We start from the raw sequence: 24,911 nt of genomic DNA, 5'->3' as shown, positions 1-24,911 counted from the left end.
CATATAGTGCCCCACATATTATCCAATCCCCCCATATAGTAGCCAATCCCCCATATATGCCCCACATAGTAGCCAATGCCCCCATATAGTGCCCCACATAGTAGCTAATGCCCCCATATAGTGCCCCTCATAGTAGCCAATGCCCCCATATAGTGCCCCACATAGTAGCCAATGCCCCCATATAGTGCCCCACATAGTAGCCAATCCCCCATATAGTGCCCCACATAGTAGCCAATCCCCCATATAGTGCCCCACATAGTAGCCAATCCCCCATATAGTGCCCCACATAGTAGCCAATCCCCCATATAGTGCCCCACATAGTAGCCAATCCCCCCATATAGTGCCCCACATAGTAGCCAATCCCCCATATAGTGCCCCACATAGTAGCCAATCCCCCATATAGTGCCCCACATAGTAGCCAATCCCCCATATAGTGCCCCACATAGTAGCCAATCCCCCATATAGTGCCCCACAGAGTAGCAAATACCCCCCATTTGTGTGGCCCCAGCAGAAAAAACAATAAACCAGTAACTCACCTGTCCGCCGGTCCCAGCAGCTCCTCTCCCGGCAGAGCGCGCACTCCCGTCATCCTCCGGGGCGGGCAGCGGGGTATACAGACACTGACTGTGCCGGAAGTAATTCATGATGGAGGCTGCAGGTCACTTCCGGCACAGTCAGTGTCTCTGTACCCCGCTGCCCACCCTGGAGGATGACGGGAGTGCGCGCTCTGCCGGGAGAGGAGCTGCTGGGACCGGAGGACAGGTGAGTTACTGGTTTATTGTTTTTTTCGCTGGGGCCACATATAATGCGGGACACTGGGGGCCGTTCCGGGACCGCGGGACAGCACCCCGAAAACGGGACTGTCCCGCGAAATCCGGGACGGTTGGGAGGTATGGTTACAGGTAGTAACTGTGTGCTGTGTGGTGTTACAGGTAGAGAATACAGTGTGCTGTGTGGTGTTACAGGTAGAGAATACAGCGTGCTGTGTGGTGTTACAGGTAGTAACTGTGTGCTGTGTGGTGTTACAGGTAGAGAATACAGCGTGCTATGTGGTGTTACAGGTAGAGAATACAGCGTGCTATGTGGTGTTATAGGTAGAGAATACAGTGTGCTGTGTGGTGTTACAGGTAGAGAATACAGCGTGCTGTGTGGTGTTACAGGTAGTAACTGTGTGCTGTGTGGTGTTACAGGTAGAGAATACAGTGTGCTGTGTGGTGTTACAGGTAGTAACAGTGTGCTGTGTGGTGTTACAGGTAGTAACTGTGTGCTGTGTGGGTGGGACCACAATGAAATGATAAAGTACTGCAAATAATTCAGTAACACGATGAAACTGCAATGTGTGAACATAGCCTAGATGTTCTGCAACAGATTTGGGCGGGGAATGGGCAGGGTGGAGGACTGTGATGAACAGCTGAGGGAAAGCATTGCATTCTGGAACCAGTACTGCATTCTGGGAACTGCTCAACCAGGAAGTACAGAAACACAATAGAGAATAAAACCCCCCAAACAAATGGATTTTTGGTAGTTTCAAAACGGGGATAGATAGGCAGGGCTGTGGAGTCAGTAAGTCGCAGCTCCGACTCCAACTCTGACTCCTGCTCCTTGATAAATGGCCGGTCATATACCAGGGGAGTTATTTATCACACTGGCTCAGCAGCTTCCCCCTAATGTCCTACATGATCCAGGGGCGACTTCTGAGTGAATAAAGGAATACTGTATATAAAGCAGTGTATAAGGCAGTGTTTTATAAGAATGTTGCTCATAATATATATTCATGATAAAAACTTCTAAAATTCATATCAAAATTCAATTCTACATTTTTTAAAGATTTTTTTTAAAGCTGGAGTCGGAACATTTTTTTCCGACTCCATCCAAAACTAGCTCCGACTCTGACTCCACAGCCCTGTAAATAGGTAAGTAATGCTATATGCTTCTTCAGAAGTTTCATTTTTTTTTAACCTCTACCCCTTTAAATGTGATGCAGTGTGGTCAACAGTGTAGCCCCAGTTTAAAGCCAAGTTCACACTATGTATTTTCTATTAATCAATGGTTGTTGTTTAATCACAGCGGCCGATTGCTTTAACCCCTATAGAATCCCAGCCGCAGTGTATACACTGTATACACTCCGGACAGGATTCCATGCAGCCACACAGAAAACTGCTATGTCTATTTTGTGCGGCCGCTATTCAGTGTACAGCCGCCGCACGATACAGACTGTGCACACAAAGTAAAGTACGGCTCCCGGCTATACTTTACATTGTCTGCTATGGCTAATTGGAGTGCGGGCACACCCAAATGTGCCGCCATGACAATTAAAGTTGAAGTGATGTTCACCTGGCCGATACATCTCAGATAGTGGCCGTTCTGTGACACGGCCGCGTCACAGAATGGACGATGTTTTGCCATGTTTCCACATCTGCAATCCCAAATGTGGCCAAAACCACACCCCCATTTCTTCACTAATAACCAGGCAATATTGCTGATAACATCTGGCTATTGGTGAAAGAATGGAGAACACCAATGTGGGAAATTGCTCTCTTCTGGTCATGTGTGTCTTCCATCTGGGTTAGGAGATGTGGGGCTAGGTTAACAATGCCTTTGTGCCTAACTTACACATTTTGAAAAGGAAAATGATAACAGATGATAATAATGGATGGTGTCGAACACCGAACAGCAGAATCCCATTTACCATTACAAAAACAAAAAACAAAACAATAAAAAGTGTTTTCAAATCAACTACTACTAGCAAGTTTTACGGATTTGTAAAAATCTCAAGCCTTCCAGTACTTATCAGCTGCTTTATGTCCTGCAGGAAGTGGGGTTTTCTTTCCAGCCTGACACAGTGCTCTCTGCTGCCACCTCTGACCATGTCAGGAACTGCCCAGAACAGGTGAGGTTTTCTATAGGCATTATCTCTATTTAGAGGAATTAAAGGGAACCATTCACCCCGTGGCCCCCGTTAGAAACAGACATACAGTGACATAAAGGTCAATATACTTACCACATCGCTCCCGGTCCCGTCCCGGATCTCGTTGTTGACACGGAGAAATCGCCGATTCTTCTTCTCGCGCCCATTATGGTAATGAGCGCCGCCGGCCCGAAGTCCAGCCTTCTCCCCGCCTCCGACACTTGATTGACGCCGGGTCTTCTTCCTCCTCGTCTTCTTTCTTCTCGCCGGATCCCGCGCAGGCGCCGTGACGGTCGTTTTCGGCGCATGCGCAGTTCACAATTGAAGCCGCTCTGCAGCTCCACTGTTTACTGCGCGTGCGCCGATTGGCTCGAACACGCATCCTGTTTACCGCGCAGGCGCAGAAGAGGTGACGAGACCATCGCAGCGGCGCCTGCGCGGGAATTCGGCAGAAGACTGAAGACTGAAGACGTCAATCAAGTTCCAGGAGGCGTGGATGGGCGGCGACGAGAAGAGGACCTCATGAATAAGTTGGACTCGTCCGTCGTTTCCTATGGACGTTGGACTCATCTCAGCTCATTACCATAATGGGCGGGAGAAGAAGAATCAGCGATTTCTCCGTGTCAACAACGAGATCCGGGACGGGACCGGGAGCGATATGGTAAGTATATTGACCTTTATGTCACTGTATGTCTGTTTCTAATGGGGGCCACGGGGTGAATGGTTCCCTTTAAGTAGCAAATGCCACCCAAGATAAGCAAAAATACAATGTAATATGACTTTTCCAGGTAACTGAAGCACTATACAAGGAACTTGTAGAGCGGAAGTTCTTTTTCTAGACGACAAGGCCATCATTGACACGTCAGTTTTGGCTTTTTAGCTTTGTACTGCAGTTTTGCTCATATCCTAATGACACTCTTTATACCTCTAGAAGAGGGGGCTGTACACGATCTGCGTGAAGTCAATGCAAAGTGAATAGTCATGTCTAGATATGTAGGGAAATGTGACTGCAGACAGCTTACCATGGACCCTGCGGAGATCCTGCTGTTCAGCCTGAGGAGGAGTCCTGTAAGGTCACAGCTACATAATGAATGACATAGGAATGATAACTATTAGAGATGAGCGAACCGGGTTCGGGTTCGAGTCCATCCGAACCCGAACGTTCGGCATTTGATTAGCGGGGGCTGCTGAACTTGGATAAAGCTCTAAGGTTGTCTGAAAAACATGGATACAGCCAATGACTATATCCATGTTTTCCACATAGCCTTAGGGCTTTATCCAACTTCAGCAGCCACCGCTAATCAAATGCCAAAAGTTTGGGTTCGAATGGACTCGAGCATGCTCCAGGTTCGATCATCTCTAATAACTATACATGTGGGGGGAATGGTGCAGATCTAATAAGTGAAGGACCTATATCCATAAAAGAACTCCAAGAATGATCAAAACATACATTGTGTAGTATACTCTGTTTTTGGTCATTATAGTCTGGGAAGCTCCCCGACGTATACCGTGACCGGAGCTTTACCCTTATAAACACCGGACCTAAACGCCACATTAAATGGTGCTATTAAAAGCATAGAACGAAGAGACACCACAATGACAAATCCGCCTCAGGCCTCAATATTTAGACACAAATTATTATACTTTGCACAGAATTGATGGTTTTCCACACAAAGTTTCATTTTTCCTCTATGGCTCATTGCAGCTGGATTATTACACCCCTTGTAAGACATGACCCAGTCAGCAACACTGACCGAGGGGCCAAGGAGTAACAATTACTAAGCAGAGGGCAGACTAGATGGACAGTGGGGTCTTCTGCTGTCACTCTTATATGTTTATGTGTTATTTAACCCTGTACTGCCATACTCTGATAACCTGCCTCCACATTGTGCCTATCGTTTCTGCTAAGGGTCAGTGACCAAACACTGTATACAGGAGAAACATACATAAGCGTGTTGGAAATGCCTCCAATACCCTGGTGATAACTGTTGTAGGAGAAATGTAAAATGTAAATAATATGGTGTGCATTGAAAGTAACAGATGCTATGGTATGGTATATAGAGCAAAATACTCAGGGTATAAGAACTATTGCATATAGACAGTGGACCCCTATAACTAATAGAAAGTAATGCCGCTGTAATACATAGTACTGTGTGCTCCAGTTTCAGGATCTCTACTAGTAGTCACAGAAAGTTTCAATTTAAATAAGTATATTTCAATAATAGGATTATCATTGTGGTGTATGCCCCGGTGATATTGTGTCGGAGGATCGGCCGGTCAATTGCCAGGTGATGAAGTGTGACGCCACTCCGGTGGTGGTTGGCCGAGATACAGCCAGACCTTAAGATGTTACTTCGTGAGGCCAGTGTCGGTTGGGTACAATTGGCCTTATAAAATAAAAGCAGGCGTGCCATCACACCTGCTTTTATTTTATAAGGCCAATTGTACCCTTTTCCCCTGATGTCAGCGTCCTGCCGGGCTGCTACTGGGTCCCTTGGGATAGTGTAGTCACGGATGGCCAGAGTGGTGTAGTGACCCTCCCGGACTATTGGAACTGCCACCCACAGAAAGGGGAAGTGTCCCAAGGATGTGGAGAATACTGTGTCGGTGTGGGGTGAAGAATCACAAAGTCTCTTTAACTTAAATAAACTCGGTTTTACTTGAAAGGTACTTGTGTGCAGCAAGTAATACAGCTTTCACTTGACAGTATTGGTTCAACTTGATAGTTCCCTTGATAAAGCACTTGATAAGACACTTGATAATACTTGTAGACAAATACATGACAATAAAGCAACCAGATCTGCCATAGGAATGCAGTAGCGAGTGCAGGCGTGCTGAGTAGTGTGTGGAAAGATACAAAGAAGCAGAGTAGCAGAGAGGAGGATGTCGTGAGAGTCCCAACCCAAGTAGTACTGTGCTCTGCCGGGATCTTGAAGGAAGAGGTAGAAGAATACTTAGAAGAAGAGAAAGAATACTTGTGCCCGTGTATTGATCTTTGGGTCTTCACACCACCTAATGCCCACTAGATTTGGCTGAATCGTCCTAGAGGATGAAACAAGGCCCCAGACCTTGTTACCTGGGATGAGCGGAATGCTGAGGGTTCCCTGCTAACAACAGCGCTGCAAGATAGAGTTCACAGGCCTTAGCAACTTTGCTCTATCCGGATCAGTTCCTAGCTTTCTGCTGTCTGTGGATACTGTCCTGCTCTGTGACTCCTAGTCCACAGCGTGGGTTGAGGTTGTCTCTGACTTGTCCTCTCTCGAAAAGGGTTTAACACTGCATGGTGTGGTGTAGTGTTACAATAGAGAAAACTGTTAGCTGTGTCCATTCTTGCTTCCTACCCATACGGGGTTCTGACTAAGACCGACCTGAGTAGGATGAGGGGACCTGGCAGAGAGCCAGGGCTCAGAGAGGATCACTGTAGAGAGCTGTCTAGCTTGCGCCCTCTACAATGTCGAACACAAAAGACGTATGCCCCTCCCACACCCATGTGACTTCCTTCCTCAGAGTATCTAAAGTGTGCTGTGAGTGGGTGAAGAGTGCAACAGAAGAAGTAAAGAGAGATGACAGGAGAGGAGAAGAACAGATTCCCATAGGTTCACAGATCTGGGTGACACACAAATAAACAACCCTTAACATACTTCAGCCGTGCAGCATCTGAATACACGCTTCTATAATAGCGACATCTAGTGCAAAACTTTATCACTGCCTTCATCACCACTTGTATACAACAAGTACAGGCTTTTTTGAAGAGTGTAACCAATAGCAACCCCCTTGGTGGGACACCACATCATGACTACACAATAGTTTGCTGGGGTTTGGTATAACTATATCCAATCTGCACAATCCATCCCTGGACTCCTGGCTGCAAAACATAAGGTCTGTATAGACTTTACCCTCTACAGCATGGGTGCCCAACCTGCCGCCCTCCAGGTGTTGCAAAACTAAAGTTCCCATCATGCCTGGACAGCCAAAGTTTGGACATTCTACCAGACCTGACTTTCCTTGATACTTCCTGCAGAGACCCTAAGTGCCCTATTAGAAGGGACGATTATCGTGCGGAAAATTGTTCTATCGTTTGAATTTAAATTATAATTGTCCTAAATAATTGCAGGCAACGATCGAAAAATCGTTAGTGTGTCATTGATTTAGATCTGATCCTAAGATCATCGTTAATTGTTTGCTAATCGTTCGCTGTAATTCCACATTTGTTCACTAATCGTTTGAGATTGTTTATCGTTAGTTGTTAACCGTTAAAAATCGCTTTGTCTAATAGGGCCCTAAGGCTTGAGAAAGGTCTGGGATGACTGAAACGTTGCCAATAATAATATTTATGGTCTCATATGATTTATTTATACTTATTCTGATTAGAACAATGGAATTATTCACTTTGCAATAAAAAAAATGGTGCCGGGGGCGGAGCTAGCGCGCCATGTGAACAGACGTGCTTGGTGTTAGCTCCGTCCATGCAGCCCTGAACTGGCCTAATTATTAGGGTCCCCGCCACCGGAACCCCTCTGCAGCACATGGGGAAGCAGACAGGGGGACGCTCACTTACCCCAGCACCGACGGCACCCCGAAAAAGCCGCCTGCAAACCCTTGAGCGCTTCTTCCCCCAGCACGCCTGGAAGCAGGGAGCCTCGCAGCCGGCGCCGTTCTCCTGGTGCCCCGGACACTCCTGACCCGCATCGCTCCTCCAGCCAGCCTCCCGCACCACTACCGAGCGGCTGCGTGGCCTGGGAAGCCTCCCGGACGGCACTCAGTGCAGAGCCGAGGACGCGCTCTGAGCACCGGGAAGGGAAGCGGGCGCCATCTTGCCCACGTGGGCGGCCGGGACCTGAACAGCTGGACGCAGAGCGGGACCCTCGGCACCCTGACAAGTCACCCTCCACCACCAGTAAGTGAACCGCAGAGAGCGGGAGACCCCCTTCCTAGCTCGCTGATTGTCGGGGGGACACTGAATCTTTCTCGCCATACCTCTGTCCCTGTGCCGGCACCATCTTGGTCTCAGGAGACCGCACCAGAAGGAGAACTAGAAAGGGAGTCAGCTTCTACATCGCTGTCCCGCTCCCAGCACGGAGCACTGTCTCCCCACAAGACTCACTGCAACTTACTTCACATACCCTGTGTTTGTCTGTAACCTCCACACAATATATTTCTGACATGGCTGCAGCCCCTCTACCTCCAAGGAGAGACAAGTCCCATACCAACACCCCTCAGCAAAAATCTGCTAAAGCTAAAGATAAGGGGCCACCTTCCGTCAGGACACCCCCTCATGACACCTCCTGGCACCCTGGGGGGGACTCGGATTCTGACTCCTCTATATTCGGGGCCCAGTCACAGGGTAATGTCAGACAGATTCTCTCTCAGCTGCCCACACGGAGTGATTTCAAAGCCCTTTTATCTGGAATGAAAGCGAGCAGAGCAGAAATATCGGAGATTCGCAAGGACATTCAACATGTTTCAGACCGTGTAGAAAACCTTGAGGAGGAGCATGACACTACCTGCTCCTATATTACCCAATTACACACCACAGTGGCGGTGCAATCCTCTGCTCCGAATGAAATGCAGCGTCACATGGAGGACTTGGATAATAGAGGGCGGCGTAACAATATCAGGGTTCGGGGGCTCCCAGAGGAGATGAGGAGACTCTCGAGGCCATTTTCAACATCATCCTAGGAGAACCGTCCACGCACAAGATTAAACTGGATAGAGCTCATAGAGCACTTAGGCCTAAATCAAACACTGGCACCCCTAGAGATGTTATTTGTTGTGTACACGACTATGTGGTGAAAGAACAGATCATGGCTAAATCCCGCTCTATGAAAGATCTTGAGTTTGATGGGGCCCCTATCCAGCTTTTCCCGGATTTGTCCTGGCTTACATTGCAAAAACAAAGATTTCTTCGTCCCCTCCTCACAACATTGAGGGACCACCAAGTTGTGTATCGCTGGAACTTTCCGTTTGCTCTGGTAGCTAGAAAGGATGGTAGATCGGCTACCCTAAGAAACCTGTCTGACCTCCCTGCATTCTGTGAGACCCTTGCTCTCCCTGTTCCCCAGATCACGGAATGGACTGTCGCACGTCCCCCAACCCCACCTGGAACTGTGTGGCAACAGAAACGACGCAGATCTAACTCTCGTCCTCCCCCACCTGATCGTGGCTCTCGGGATTCCTCCTCCCCTCGCTGATCCAGAACTGAGGGGACCCGTTGCTCTCCCACCTTTGTGTGGGATTGTTTCTTGCTCTATAGTTGGCCCTTTTTTTTGCTTAACCAGCTAATTAGGCTGCGTGGATGGACTGTCCACTTATTGTTACTGCTCATCTCTGTTTTCTGTCGGATCCATGGCTCGTTTCTTCCCTCCCCCTAGGAGCCCTATCCCCTTACTATTTTTGACTATTTTACTACATGTTTCTAACAGTGGGAACATTTTTGGGGTTTTTTGCTCCCTCCCATGCTTGTGTTGCATGGGTATATGGCCTGGAGCCGTAGATGCCCTATTTTGGGTTATTTCTAGGTTGTTGTTTGATTTCATGCTTGTTCTTTTTCTTTTTCTGTGTAGATTCTGTGTGTACCCCTCCCCTCCCTTTTCTGTCCCCAGCGGTCCCAGACTCCGGATGGATCTCCAGCTACCTCGGGCCGTCAGTTGCGGAGGGTCTCCTTCGCACTAGACTCGGGTGAGTTTTACGCTTTTATTAGCCTTCTCCACAACCTGATTCCCTTATGGCTAAGATAGTCACGATAAATGCCAAAGGGCTAAACACTAATGTTAAGAGACGTCTGCTCTTACAGGAGCTATGCTCTCTGAGAGCAGATATTGCTTTTATACAGGAGACTCACTTTGACTCTGAAGCCAATTTTAATTTCGCTAAACATTCCTATCCGCATACCTACTCAGCCACAATGGGGTGTAAAAAAGGGGGAGTCGCCATTCTAGTTTCCCGACACTGTCCTCTGCAGATAACGTCTTCCTACTCGGACCCAGGGGGGAGATTCGTAGTAGTGGAGGGTAACCTACAGGGTAAACCCCTCTTGTTATGCAACATCTACGCTCCAAACCGCAGGCAATTCCCTTTCTCCGAGGGGTGCTCAAACGGCTTGCATCTTACCCGCCCTCACCTAGGGTGCTGGGGGGGGGGGATTTTAACCTTCCATTTTCAGAGCTAATGGATAGACACTCCCATTCAGGCCTACCTCCCTCCCAAGAGCTGCGTAGGCTGTCGGTTGAATTCCGTAAATTAATTCGCCGCCATAACCTATATGATCTCTGGAGGATTGTGCACCCCTCGGAAAAAGCTTATTCTTTTTACTCACACCCACACTTGCTTCGGAGAGCAGATATAGAATCCATTTCCTGGTCTGACCACGGCCCTTTTCACATCACCATGTCACCCATGCTCTCACCCACCCGACAATGTCACTGGCGCCTTAACGAATCCTTACTCAAAACCCAGGTGTCAGGGGATTCTATTAAACAATGCATCGAAAACTATTTTAGAGAAAACGAGGGGACAGTATCTTCCCAATCAGTCCTTTGGGAAGCCCATAAGGCAGTTACTAGAGGACACTGTATAGCGATTAGTTCTAAACTGAAAAAGGACCGTCAAGCTGACATATTGGAGATTAAACGCAACATCCGGACCCTGGAGGCCTCCTTGTCTTCCCAGCCCTCAGTGAGCACCCTGCGCAGACTGGTTGCGGCCAGAGCTAAGCTTAAGGACCTTTCTATACACAAGGTTGAACGTTTGCTCCTATTCTCTAGGCAACGTTTTTATGAGAGAGGCAATAAAGCACATACCCTTCTAGCTCGTATGCTCTCTGAACGCTCGGCAGCGCAGTCTCCGCAGGCTCTCAGAGATAAATTGGGAACCATGTAATATCACCCGGAGGATATCTCCTGAATTTTTGAAAACTATATTTCTGCCCTATACTCTCTCCCATCTTCCCTGCCATCTGACCCTGCTATTCGGGCTCAGAAGATATAAGACTTCTTGGCTTCCTGCCATTTGCCAGCCCTATCCCCCGATGCGATCGAACACCTAAACTCAGCTATTACCCTTGAGGAATTGCAAGAAGTCCTTTAACATCTTCCTTCGGGAAAATCTCCGGGGCCGGATGGCTACACTTATTTATATTACAAAACCTTCTCTGACCTCCTTTCTACCTGGCTAGTTGGTCTGTTCAACACCTACATGCAAGGCTCCCCTATCCCCTCTTCCATGCTCCATTCTCTCATAACCCTAATTCCCAAACCTGACAAGGACCCCTAGACTGTTCCAATTATGGGCCCATAGCCCTTCTGAATACAGATTTGAAGCTTTTCACAAAAATTCTGGCCACACGTCTAGGCCTCTATTTGCCATCTCTAGTGGATAAGGACCAAGTGGGGTTCGTTGTAGGCAGACATGGGGCGGACAATACTAGGCGAGCGATCGATATAACAGATGCTGTCAATCTCCAAAATGATAAAGCACTGGTTCTGAGCCTAGACGCCGAGAAGGCGTTTGACCGCCTGGGATGGCCTTTCTTGTTTGAGGCCCTCCACACCTACGGCTTCACGGGTCCTTTCCTGGCAGCGATTCAGGGATTATACTCCCATCCGACAGCATCTGTTAAGTCTTCGCATCACAGCTCAGGAGTGTTCCCTCTTTCTAATGGTACCCGCCAGGGCTGTCCGCTCTCGCCCCTGTTATTTGTTCTCTGTATAGAACCCCTGGCGGCGGCCATTAGAAATAATGTGGATATCAGCGGGGTTTCCATCAGGGGGAGGGAATGCAAGCTAATGTTGTTCGCCGACGACGTATTGCTAACCCTCACCAACCCACTTGTAACCTTACCTAATTTGCACAAGTTATTGCAAGAGTTCGGGGTGTTATCGGGCTACAAGGTAAATACGGCAAAAACTGAGGCACTACCTCTTAACTTGCCAGCAGCGGAGCTGCACCATTTGCGTACTAACTTTAAGTTTTGCTGGTCAACAGACTCCATCCGATACCTGGGGATCCGCTTGACTGCATCTTACCCCTCCTTGTATTCCGCTAACTTCCCCACACTCTTCAGAGAAGTTAAAGCTCTTATGGTGAAATGGAGCAAGCATTACATCTCCCTCCTGGGCCGCATAGCAGCGGTTAAGATGTCTATTCTCCCTAAATTACTGTACCACTTTGAAACCTTACCAGTTAGGGTCCCAATGCATGAACTTAAAGCCATCCAAGCAGCCATGTTTAGATTTATATGGGACGGGAAGAGACACAGAATCCCTAAATCCGTAATGCTGACTATTAAGTTTAGGGCGGCTTGGCAGTGCCAAATGTTGTACATTATTATTGGGCCACCAATCTGCGGTGTATTTCCTCCTGGACTTCCTATCATGCTTATAGCAAATGGATGGCCATAGAACGGAGATGGTTGGCTCCTATCCATCCAAATTCCCTCCTTTGGCTCCCTAACCCGAACATTACCTTCCCTGACCCACTCCTGGGCCCTATCCGACATACTAGACAAATTTGGCTAACATGCTCCACTAAATTGAAACTTTTTTCTCCACTCTCGCCCTTAGCCTCATTCCTCCTTACCCCCGCATTTGCCCCGGGTATAGAGTCTGTGGTGGTCCGGACATGGGGAGAGCGCAATCTGTTTCAATTTTGCGGACATTGTCAATCCTCTCACTCGCACCTTGCTATCTTTTGCGGACTTGCGCGAAAAACATGGACTTCCTCTGGTGGAGCAATTCACATACTTACAGCTGCATCACTTTATGATTACCCTGTTGGGGTCCACTGCAGTCTCCAAGCCTACGGCATTTGAACAGCTGTCTAGAGCTGGTCCCAATGGACAAGGCCTTATATCTGATATTTATAAAATATTGGGCTCGCCTGTAGACGACACCCCGACTCGTCACAAGTACATGGTGAAATGGGAGACAGCCCTGGCCAAAACCATCTCCCCGGAGTGCTGGGGGATCATATGGGAGAGGGCAGCTAAATCATCCATTTGTACCGCCTACAAGGAGACCCAGTATAAACTGCTTATGCTGTGGTACCATACTCCCGAATTGCTTAACAAATTGAATGCCTCCATTTCCCCTGTGTGTTGGCGATGCCTTAGGGGATTGGGGACAGTCCACCATATCTTTTGGGACTGTCCGAGCATTAAGCCTTATTGGTCCACCGTTTGTGGCATGATATCTACTATTGTACAGAAGCCTTTCCCCTGTGACCCCCTAGCGTGCCTCCTCAACCTGACCCCGATAACTATTGGTAAGAAAGCTACTAAACTCGGATTGCAACTACTGACAGCAGCTAAGACCTTGATTGCGCGACAGTGGAAGCAGACCCTACCGCCCCCACTGGCGGACTTGATGGCTAGAATAAAAGACATGAGAACTATGGACTATCTCACGGCCTCCCTGGCGAATCGCTTGGACCTCTTTGAAGCGGTGTGGTTCCCGTGGGATGCTTACTGTACACAGCAAGGATATACCTGAGGGAGTCTGGACCGTTACCCTGCCCCCCTCCCTTCCCTTCCCTACCCCTCCATGTTTTGTCTTTCCCCGTTCCCTTCTGTTTCAGGTGCTTGTCTTTTCGTGTGTCTTTTCTTTTTCTTTGATTCTCTTCACTATTAGTGGTTAAGGTCATAGATTATATGTTATTTGGGTTGATTCTGAAGTCCCTCATTGGGACTTTCATTGCTGCAATATTATAGTGACTATGTAACATATCTCCTTATGTACTGAATGTTCTTGTTTGATTACTCACTGTACAATCTCCCTCTGAGGCTTCACTGGATATGTGCTGTGCTGTATGACCACCTGTTTTTGGCTTCATTGCTTTTTTCTATTAAAAATTCTAATTTCTAATAAAAATGACAGTTTAAAAAAAAAAATGGTGCCATGGTTCATTCCTTTTACAATAACAAAATAGAAAGAAACCTTAACAACGTAAAGCACTTCACGGCACCTCAATGGGCAGACTGTTTAGGCACCTATGGGAGGAGATTGGAAAAACAAGCCGCCCATGCTGCATGCAGAGCGTAAACTCTGTCTATATACAATTAACTTCCAGGAAGGGAAAACACACAAACATTTTCTTGAGCGATGGAGCCCATCTGGCGTTAATGTCCAGCAGTTGTTCCCATGACTCACAGCTGTTCTCCGCTTTACTTCCATTGTTTGCAAATACAATCTGATTGCCTGAAAGTGATGTGTTGTGTAATCTTCTCAAGTGCTGTAAGAAAATGTTTATCGCTGCGGCTTCTCTGTGCACGAAGGCGTAAAACACGGAACCATCAAAGAACTTTGTCTATTAGGCAGACGCCTCTTATTTGTATCAAGGGGGTGACGGCAAATATTAGGAAATCTGGACAGACATCATCTGGAGGGAGCGTCCAGACGTTACTACCATCTTCTACTCTTCCAAGCGTTGTTACAGATCCCCAGGGAAATATAAGATTTTGTAAGTCGGAATTGAAAAGTGTCTCTTCGTATCTTATCTAGTATCTTAGTTTAGTGAAATCCAATATAAATAAATGTTAAATATAAAGATGTTCTGTTTTAGGAGTCATACGTCCTGCTGTGATGGTTGAAGGTGGACAAAATTAGTTATAAATACTGGGAGAAATGGTCAGAGGTGAAGCCTCAGAAATTGCAAATGCACCTCACCCATATATTAGTCACTGGTGATTCAATGATATAGGAAATGCTATCATGGAATGGCTTCTAATCTGATTAGTATTGTGTTTTTGAAGCATATAGAGGTCAACAGAAAAAAAATTGTATTCCAGTGCTGAAGGCCTATGTTCCTATCATGGACAAAGATGGCAGCAGAGAGCTTCTTGCCAGACTGGTAGGAACAGTGGCGTAGCTACCATAGAGGCAGGGAAGGCGGTTGCTATGGGGCCCGTGGATGAAGGGGGCCCAGGGAAGATAAGAGCCTCCTGTGTCCTTTTGCTTAACCCCTATTTACTGCAGTGTGTAAGTGACCCAGTGTTCTCTAACATGCTGCAAAACAAAGAAAGGGTTAATACAGAAGACAATTAGCTCTCTGCCTGACTACTCTGATAACCTCTGACCTCTTTTCTCTGAGTTCCTGCAGAGGTCAAGTGTTATCAGTGCAGGAGTAGAAGGAGAGAGATAATTGTCTTCTGTATTAACCCTTTTTTGTGTTGCAGCATGTAAGAGAACACTGGGTCAATTACACACTGCAGTAAATAAAGGGTTAAGGAAAAGGTAGTCTGCTCCTGCAACTATGTATATAACCATAGGATTCTGCCTCTGGCCACATCACCGAGTATGTGTATGTGTGTATGTATATATATATATATATATGTGTGTAGGGGAGGAGGGGCCCCATACAGTTTTTTGCTATGGGGTCCCATGAATCCTAGCTACGCCCCTGGGTAGGAATAAGACTGATTTAATTCTTTTTCTTCATATGTGTTAAAAAAGAAAAAGAAAAAAATGGATGGAAAAACGGATGCAATTGCATTTGTGTGCATCTGTTTTTCCATTGACTTCCATTATAAAAGAAACAAAACAAAACATTAAAAAGAATCTTTTTTTTTAACGGACACGAAAATGTGGTTGTGTATGCTAAAAAAAAAGGATGCGTTTTGATTCTTTTTTTTTTTTAAATCAATGAAAAAAACGGCTCAAAATGAATGCACACAAATGCATTAAATTTTCCATCCGTTTTTTGTAAAAACATAGTGTAAACCTAGCCTAACTTGACATTTTTGCACAGAAGCAAATTACAAACCTGTATAACTTTCTAGCACCAGTTAATTTAAAAACTATTTTCTTCTCTGGAGTACCCCTTTAATCTAATTCATACTGCAAGGGGAGCCACATCAGTCAAGTTTCATGGGGGGCAGCAGAACTTCTGTTCTGATAGGTATCCCCAGAAGATGCATAAATATTTTCTGGCAAAAACTATGCATATGGCATAATTGTCATTAGTTAAAACACCTCTATAAAAGATCACTGCCATTTAAAAAAATTACAGAAATCAATAATACAAGCAAATCTTATCAGAGAAAAACCTTTTTCTCGACCCCCAAAACTCATCAATCACTTATTCATCTTCAGAGAGGAGAGGGATTGTTAGCTCACTGATGGATAGAATTACATGCTACCAATAGAAGTTTATGAAAAAGGCAGGCAGAACCTCTCCTTTTTGTGTGCAGCGTATAGGAGACATCATAGAGGGTAGGCTCCACCCATAAGCTAAGAGACAACTGAAAATTAAGGATGGAGTCCAAAGAGGGGAAAAAGGGTTAAAATTCCATATACAATGCTGAGAAGCATTAGTATCAGCCATAGGTGTGAGGTGCAGTGCTATTTTCTCTTCTTGTCTGTATTTTACATTTCTCCCTATTCTCAGTGTTGCCACTCCTCCTGGTAAGACCCACATGACCACAATTAGCAAGGGAAACCTGTGCACACATGACTTGTACTTCCTATCCTTCCCATTCTACCTGCTGGAGTGTGGTGAGTGCTTTAGACCTTGTTCACACTTGTGTTGTTTGGTTACAGCTTTCTCCGCTGGCGGTGCCTGCTGGCATTTACGGGGGCCTCCGGTATTGGTCCTGTGACAGTGGGGTTGCAGGGCCGTTCTATGGCTTCCCTTCCCTGGTTGTGCGTGCCTCGCCGGGATGGCGGTCGCTGACTGACACGGTGGTGAGTTAGTGTAGGGACCCATGTAAGCCAGGAGACCTGCACGCTGGTACATGGGGCAATATGGTTTGATCAAATTATATACCAACATCCTGGAGTTGATTTTTAAATGAAGCTGAGAAGCATTAGTATCAGCCATAGGTGTGAGATGCAGTGCTATTTTCTCTTCTTGTCCGCAATTTATACATAGTGAGCACAAAATATGGTGCCCACATGAGGGTATTATTCCTACCACTGGAGGAAAGTTACATAAAGTTCATAGCTCCTGGTGCTACAAAGTTTACCCAATTCCTATTAAAATTAACAAGAGTTACACCAATAAGGTGCAGCAGCCTGCTTGCCCGTTTTCAACTTCCTGACAACCTCCAGCAGCCATAAACAGGTTAGAAGGGTCATGGACCCATTGACCTCAAAATAGTTGCAGGTCCTAGATGAAAGTGAGTAATAAACTACAGATCTGATCCAATGTTTTCTGACCCCTGTTAGAAAATATTACTGTTCCCTATTACCTGCGGAGTTGAGGCACTCCCTCACAGAGCTTGCAGTAAACTTCTGCTTCAGGATAGTCTTGTAATCACTGAGGAAATGTATAGAGCCCAGAGGGGATTCACAGGGGGTGTTATCTGAAGAATAATAATCCACAGTTTAGAAAGTAAATATGGCAGCCCCGAAAACAATGTACAAAAACTGAAATAAAAAAAAATTTAAGTCAGAAAATAGAAACAGATTAGAATAAAAGAACAAGTTTTAGTATCTGGTTCTAATGAGTAAAAGAAAATTTAGGTGACACATCCCCTTTAAGCCTTATTCATAGCAGCTATATATTAGAGTTAAGTTTGGAAAGATGTCACATACTGTCACGTCCGTAGGGGAACAGTGAGCCCTAACTGAACCCAGCCCACTGTCTCTACCTACTTGGACGTACTGCTCTAGGTGGCAGACCCCAACTGGACGGCAGTCCCTACGCTACTAAGTGCAGGGCCAGACAAGGAGAAAAGTCAGCAGTCCGAATCAAACCAGCCAGGTACGTATAAACCACAAATCAGAACCAAAATCACAGTCAGAAAACAAGCCAGAGGTCAAATCCAAGATAGCAAAACAGTACAAAATCACAATACAAAGGGAATACCGTATAAACAGGCCAAGGTCAGAAACACTGTCAGGAGCGAGGTACAAAATCAGATAACAAGCCAAAGTCAGGTAACAAATGCAGAGGTCAGGAATACAGGGAGTCAGAACACAGAGTAATGCTGGTGTAGTAAAGCAAGGCAAAACTATCACTGGCAGCTATTGAACCTCAGCTGCTTGTTTAAATACACCGCCCCTGATTTGCATGAAGCGCCTGGCAGCTCGCGATTGGCTCTGTGCTCCTGCACAGCTTCGCTCCTGCCCCCTACCTCTGATAGGCTGCTTATCTGCAGCATCAGCCGGCTGGGCGTGTATGGGAATGTCAGCCTGCCTCTGCCTCTGAAGCACTGCAGAGCAACCAGGTAAATACATGACACATACGCTGTGTGTTCTATGTATTGCTGTTGTGGTAAAGTGGATGAATAAAGAAGCAACTAATCCATCACTTTTCTGTTTTTACCATGAATAGACTGGCGTCAGCACGGGGATGCCGTTGCTTCGGCCCTTTTTTGCACCGCAGCCTGGTTCCCGCGCACATGGCCGATGTATTTCCTGGCACCACCCAGGGGTGAAGCACTGGAGAAGGCCCGGCCCACCCCCAGTGGGAGGAAACCCCTTCCCCTCTGTGACGCAGCTCTAATAGAATCAATGGAGCCGTGTTATAGAGGGGAAGGGGGTTTCCTCCCACTTGGGGGAGGGCCGGCCCACCTCCAGTGCTTCAGGCCGAGCCGGTGCCCGGCAATACACCGGCACAATGCGCAGGAACCTGTCTGCGCGTCGGTGTATTTATGGTAAAAACAGAAAAGTGATGTACTGCTGGTACATAGTGTTTTAAGGACTGTTCACACTGCCCAGGAGTTCTCTACTTATCTGGTTCCTGAACTAAGTAATTCACAGTACAAAAAGACATGAGGGTGCAAAGTGACAAACAGTAATAATGGTATAAAAGAAAAAAGCATAATCAAAATAAGGCTTATAAAAGGCAAGTATATGGAAATGAGGCAATTGGATGTAATACGGATACTGACCTTGTTGTATGGAGTGGATGAAACCCAGTAGATAGTTGCTGGTTTGTTGAAGTAAGACATTATTATCTCCCTCGTACGTGCAGTTTGGATCATTGTCGTTGCGGATGTCACCTAAACGATTCACTTGACATGAAAACATAGGTGGTTATGGCTACCTGATTGAAATATGCAAATGATATGCGCATATCAAATGAAAAATGCAAAAGCAATGACATGTATAATGATATAGGCTACAGCTAAAAGTAAGCAGTCTGCAAAGGTGTCAAGCACTATGCACAGAGCAAACTGAGACACTATATGTTACAGGGTATGTGCATGTCTGTAACCTATTTATTTCTTCTGTACATTAACAGTAAAAAAAAAAAAAAAAAAAAAAAAAAAAAAAAAACATGGGGCCTCTCTACATACAGTCTTAGGCTATGTTCACACAACCTAATTTTTGTATTAATCATGGCCGTTGTTGCACATTGCATCATTAATTCAAAAAATACATTGCATTAAAAATTAATGGGATCTTGGGAATGGGAAAAATTATGGGAAACCTTTATAGCCCCCCCCCCCCAATAAATGTTTAAAATATCTCCTTGCCCATTATAAAATAAAAATATAAAAATAAACAAATATAATATATATTGTAGCGTGAGGAATTGTCCAATCTATTAAAATATTACATTATTGTTCCCGCACGATGAACGGCATAAACGGAAAAAAAAAAAGAAAACAGGATTGATAATTTTTTTAAATTATTCTGTTACATCAATATGATATTAATAAAAACTAGAGATCATGGCGCAACAAATGACACCTCAACCAGCCCTGTAGGTGGAAAAATAAAAGCGCAATGGCTCTTAGAAGACGGGGAGGAACATTGCATTAATTTGACCCGGACATCTGGGCATCAATGGGCTCGGTCTTGAAGGGGTTAAAAGGTGAAATCCAGCATTAGGCAGTAATAAAGTAAAAACATACTAGGTATGGCGGTCTTTGAGCCTCATCTATTAACTTAAATGGACACTTAGCTGAGGAACTGGGCTGAGTGCTTCTCCTGACTACATCTAATGATCAATGAGGATTCAGCACCCAGACCCTGACCAACCAAAACTTTTAGGGAGAGATTTATCAAAGGGTGTAAAATTTAGACTGGTGCAAACTGGCCACAGCAACCAATCACAGCTCCTCTTTCCTTTCACCAGAGCTAAAAGCTGAGCTGTGATTGGTTGCTGTGGACAGTTTGCACCAGTCTAAATGTTACACCCTTTGATAAATCTCCCCCTTAATGTGTCAAGAGTTTTTAAGGCGATAGGCAGTAAAGTCTACAGTAAAATACCTTTAACCTGTTATTACTGGATGGTTATAGAAAAATATATAAAATACTAACATAGTGACACAAAAACCCACTCCTGTCATCTTGCTACATGGCTAGCATATGCCCTAACATTAACACTGTTGGGGTGTTACGTTTGAAGGATGGTTTAAAGGAGAAGTCCAGTGATCTATAAAAGCCGGCAGGGGGGAAATTGTTTACACGTACAGTACTTACTTACCTCTCCCCGTTCCTGTGGTGAGCATCGGGACCGGCCTCAGAACCCTCAGGGCTCAGGGATCTCCAGCGCTGATATATCACAACCCAGCTAATGGACTGGCTGATCAGTGACTGGGGCAGGATGCGACTCCAGTCACTTATTGGCTGAACAGCCAGTCCATCAACCAGGACAGGCTTTCCCCCTCCCGAGTCATGGCGTCATCACAACTCGAGGAAAGGTGGGGGTCCTGAGGCCATTCCCACCGCTCACCGCGGGCACGGGGAAAGGTAAGTGCCTACTCAATATAAAATTTCCCACCTGCCAACTGCTGGTTTTTATAAATTTTTGGACTTTTCGTTAAATTTTTTTCTGCATGTTATACTGGGAAACACAACAAATCTTCATTGTGATCGGGGTCATGTTATAATCCCCTGCACAATAATTGGCCAGGACTGTCACTACATTTGGCCGGCTTCATGGCCCAACACACTGCAAACTATAAGTGATCCAGAATCCAGCCAGTCGAGGGTTATTTCCTAAAAGCATAGACTCTTTCTGCAGATATTGGGACAACGTCCAAGAGTATCAAGCTACACCCAAGATAAAATTTATATTCAGTGTTTATCGGGGGATTTATGATGAAGCCCTGATGTGAGCATGGCGTTATTGTTGGAGAGCGATGTTATCGGAGCCTTCCCCGCAGCATCGGCTCATAATTGGAGATGACTTGTTTTGGCCGCAGCTTACGTCTTATCAGTCTGCCATCTGCTTAACCTGTCTTTAAGATACAGATGCATCCAGTAATCCCTAATTATATCTTGGAATTTTTCTGAACTATGACTGATAATCTGTGGAGCATGACAGTAATACACTTTCTGGTCACTTACTAGCTAGAAAGCCGTGACCTCCACATGCTTCCCGGCATTCCTGAGCCCCGTGTTGTGCAGTCCATGAGGCCAATGGTTTAGCGGCACAGGATAATGCATGAATCTCTTTGCCAAGTTCAGCCTGAAAAAACATAAAATATAGCCTGGAATATCCCTGGCACACAAGACGGGTCATCCTCATAGACAAACAGTAATGACTGCTAGTACTGTATTGTAGGCATAGAACATAGAAGATTGACGGCAGATAAAGCTCACCTAGTCCATCTAGCCCGCTCTTATATTACTTCATTTATTATCTTGAGATAGATATATGTTTGGGTCCATTTACACAGAAAGATTATCTGCCAAAGAATTGAAGCCAAAGCCAGAAACAGACTATAAACAGAGATCAGGTCATAAAGGAAAGCCTGAGATTTCTCCTATTTTCAAATCAATTCCTGGCTTTGGCTTTAAATCTTTGGCAGATAATCTTTCAGACAATCTTTCTGTGTAAATGGACCCTTAGGGCCCTTTTACACAGAAAGATTATCTGACAGATTATCTGACAAAGACTTGAAGCCAAAACCAGGAACAGACTATAAACAGAGATCAGGTCATAAAGGAAAGCCTGAGATTTCTCCTCTTTTCAAATCCAGTCCTGGCTTTGGCTTCAAATCTTTGGCAGATAATCTGTCAGATAATCTTTGTGTAAAAAGGCCCTTAATCCCAGGCAGGCCTACATTCAGTAGGATGTTTGGAAGTTTGTTCCAAGCATCTACTACTCTTTCGGTAAAGTAATATTTCCTCATATTACTTCTGATCTTTCCCCCAAATAACCTCAGATTGAGTTCATTTTTTTTTTTTAATTAAAAACACTTTCCTCCTGAACCTTATTAAATCCTGTAACATATATAAAGGTTTCCATCATGCCCCCCCCCCCCCTTTCCCTTCTTTCCTCCAAACTTTACAGATTTAGATCCTCAAGTTTTTCCTGACATGTTTTATGCTTCAGACCGTCCACCATTTGTTTAGCCCATCTTTGGACCTGTTCTATTTTAATAATATCTTTTTGTAGGTGAGGTCTTTAGAACTGGACACAGTATTCCAGCTGTGATGTCACTAGAGCTCTATACAGCGGGATCACATTCTCTCTCTTCCTACTGGTTATATCTCTAGTTATACAGCCCTGCGATGAAATCAGTTTCTTAAATGTTAGAAAGTAAGCGGTTCTAGTAGACTGATTCGTATTGGCTGGCCACTGTCCATGTGCCAAAGAATCCAGGTAATGGAAATGAGCTACTGAGCATGTGTGACCACCAGCACTAGACACATTAGATGGAAATTCTAAAAAGGAACCAAAGGAACACTAGGGGGCAACAAAATACACATGGAACAGTGATCTAGACACGGAAGCATTTTTTATAAACAATATATAAACAAGTTTTCTGACAGGGGATGGGCCTATGCCAAGATTGTGTCACTCTGACTTTTTAAAATTTCATTCGAAAAAATAAATGACTTTTCAAGTGAAGTTCCCATTTTCTCTGTGACATTACCAAACATAGTGTATGAGTATAGAACGCAGCCTAAGGTCACATACAACCAAACTAAATGGTCTTCTATAATCTCAATTACTTCTTTCTATTTCCAGATTTTCTAACTTGGAAACTATAAATAGCGAAGTAAACAACAGAAGAGCAGAAAACTAAATTACGGAAATAGTTTGCTTCAAAGCAGAATTTCTTACTAAAAATACCCCCTTTGGCATATTTGTACTGTAAGTGGATGATGAAGCTGAGATAACTAGGACTGTGCAGAACATGTAATGAGGACAACAGGAACAAGAAACTGGATTATTCAGAATATTATCATACACGGCAGGAGGGCACAGTGACACTGCCTGAAATCTGTTTTTGGAATAGGATGTCTCCTAAATTCACAGACCTGCTATTGGGTTTTCTATATGCGAACACTATGTACAAGTATACAAATATATATACTGTGAACTTAGGATGATACAGGTTAAGTAATGTTAAGTATGTACACAGTGACCTCACCAGCATAATAGTGAGTGCAGCTCTGGAGAATAATACATTATGTAACTCAGGATTAGTACAGGATAAGTAATGTAATGTATGTACATAGTGACTCCCCAGCAGAATAGTGAGTGCAGCTCTGGAGAATAATACAGGATGTAACTCAGGATCAGTACAGGATAAGTAATGTAATGTATGTACATAGTGACCTCACCAGCAGAATAGTGAGTGCAGCTCTGCAGTATGATACCGGATAAAGCTCAGGATAAGTACAGCATAAGTAATGTTGTATATACAGTATGGACAGTGACCCCACCAGCAGAATAGTGAGTACAGCTCTGGAGTATAATACATGATGTAACCCAAAATGAATAAAAGATTCACCAGCAGAAAAGTAAGTGCATCCCTGGAGTATAACAAAGGATATAACCCAGGATCAATACAAGATTAGTAATGTAACAGTGAGCTCTGGATATAACTCAGGGTCAGTACAGAATAAGTAATGTAATCATGTTCCTTTAATAAGCAAAATCTGTAAAATATAAAGTTTAAGCCACATTCACATTGTCAATGAACCCTGAAGCTTAGTGCCCGAAACCTCATTATCTTCTCTAACCATCTGTGTTATTCCTTCAGGCTCTTTTATAGGGTGTGAGACTAAAGACACAAACCCACAAACAGCACAATCCACTGTTATATTTCACAATAAATCACAGCACTAAGAACACATCCTCCTTAAGACATCTCCCAGGCCGATAGACCTTGGCCACCAAACCTGTCATCTGGCCTGGTTGCCCACATTGTAGTGAGGACTATATAGTGATAGAGTAAGAAGCACAGCTAAGTATGTGGTTAAATCTAAGTGCACGTTCGGGTAAATGGACCATTACCAGCCCATCTTTTATTCCAGGACGACTGTAACCTTATATGATAACTGCTGAGCACGTACCGAAAAGGGATTATTGGAAACACAAGTCACAATTATAGGATTGCAGAATGTTTCCATCTAGGTATTTAACTGTACAAGCTTCCGAATCCAGTTCTGAATTGTTCTAAGAAACAATGCACTGAGGTCATGTTTTATGGGTCTACTCTGTGGATTGTTTCTTTCTGCGGTCTACCTTTTCGTTACATAACATGGTTCACGTAGCATGCCTACTTCCTTTTACTTTTCATTGATAAAAAAAAGCAAATTTAGTTTTGAAGGGCTCCTGATTCTTATTGAGAAGATGCAGTTGAAAGTATGGTATGAAAAGTAAACGATTTAGCTCTCCTTAAAGTTTAGCTACCTATAGGTGGCGCTGTAGAGACAGATTTCTTACTACTAGAGGAGAGCTATTTGCCGTTGTGAACTATGTCCATCGTTGAGTCTATGGGGGTTCCTAGACCTGGACCTGGCTCAGAATCTCACAGAATGTGGTCCTCTTTGCCCTCATTTGTTTGTTTCTCTATCTCCCAAGTACCTTATAGAAAGTGAATCTGAAGATACAGCATCTTACCTGCAAAAATTATGATCATAAGTTTCCCATTATTTACCTGTCTTGGACTCCGATCTTTCATAAGAACTCCAACTTGAAGTTCGACTAAGTTAAAAAAGAAGCTCTTGGAGAAGAAGTCTAAAGCGTAGGCTGCGGCTAGGTAAGGAACCAGTCTCCATTGCTGAAAATAGAAAAAAAGGATCAAAACTAGTTTAAAACAAACAAGAATTTATCACACAGAAGATGTCAAGCTATTAGGCTATAAAGATAA

The 24,911-nt window shown here is 44.8% G+C and overlaps 1 protein-coding gene across 3 annotated transcripts in view; it reads right to left on the bottom strand.

Annotated features, from left to right (window-relative positions):
- Positions 1-24,911, bottom strand: part of ACOX3 (acyl-CoA oxidase 3, pristanoyl) — a 70,415-nt gene that overhangs the window by 22,063 nt on the left and 23,441 nt on the right. For all 3 annotated transcript variants that reach the window (XM_069977363.1, XM_069977362.1, XM_069977365.1), the window contains exons 10-13: positions 24,699-24,821; positions 21,148-21,268; positions 18,738-18,860; positions 17,091-17,204 (exon numbers count right to left, since the gene is read on the bottom strand). In XM_069977363.1, coding sequence (XP_069833464.1) covers positions 17,091-17,204; positions 18,738-18,860; positions 21,148-21,268; positions 24,699-24,821 — 481 coding nt within the window. The remainder of the gene's footprint in view (positions 1-17,090; positions 17,205-18,737; positions 18,861-21,147; positions 21,269-24,698; positions 24,822-24,911) is intronic.

The sequence above is a fragment of the Dendropsophus ebraccatus genome, chromosome 7 (assembly GCF_027789765.1).
Source record: "Dendropsophus ebraccatus isolate aDenEbr1 chromosome 7, aDenEbr1.pat, whole genome shotgun sequence".
Classification (NCBI taxonomy): Eukaryota; Metazoa; Chordata; class Amphibia; order Anura; family Hylidae; genus Dendropsophus; species Dendropsophus ebraccatus.
Note: the sequence above shows the minus strand (reverse complement) of the source record. Positions and strands in the feature narration are given on the sequence as shown.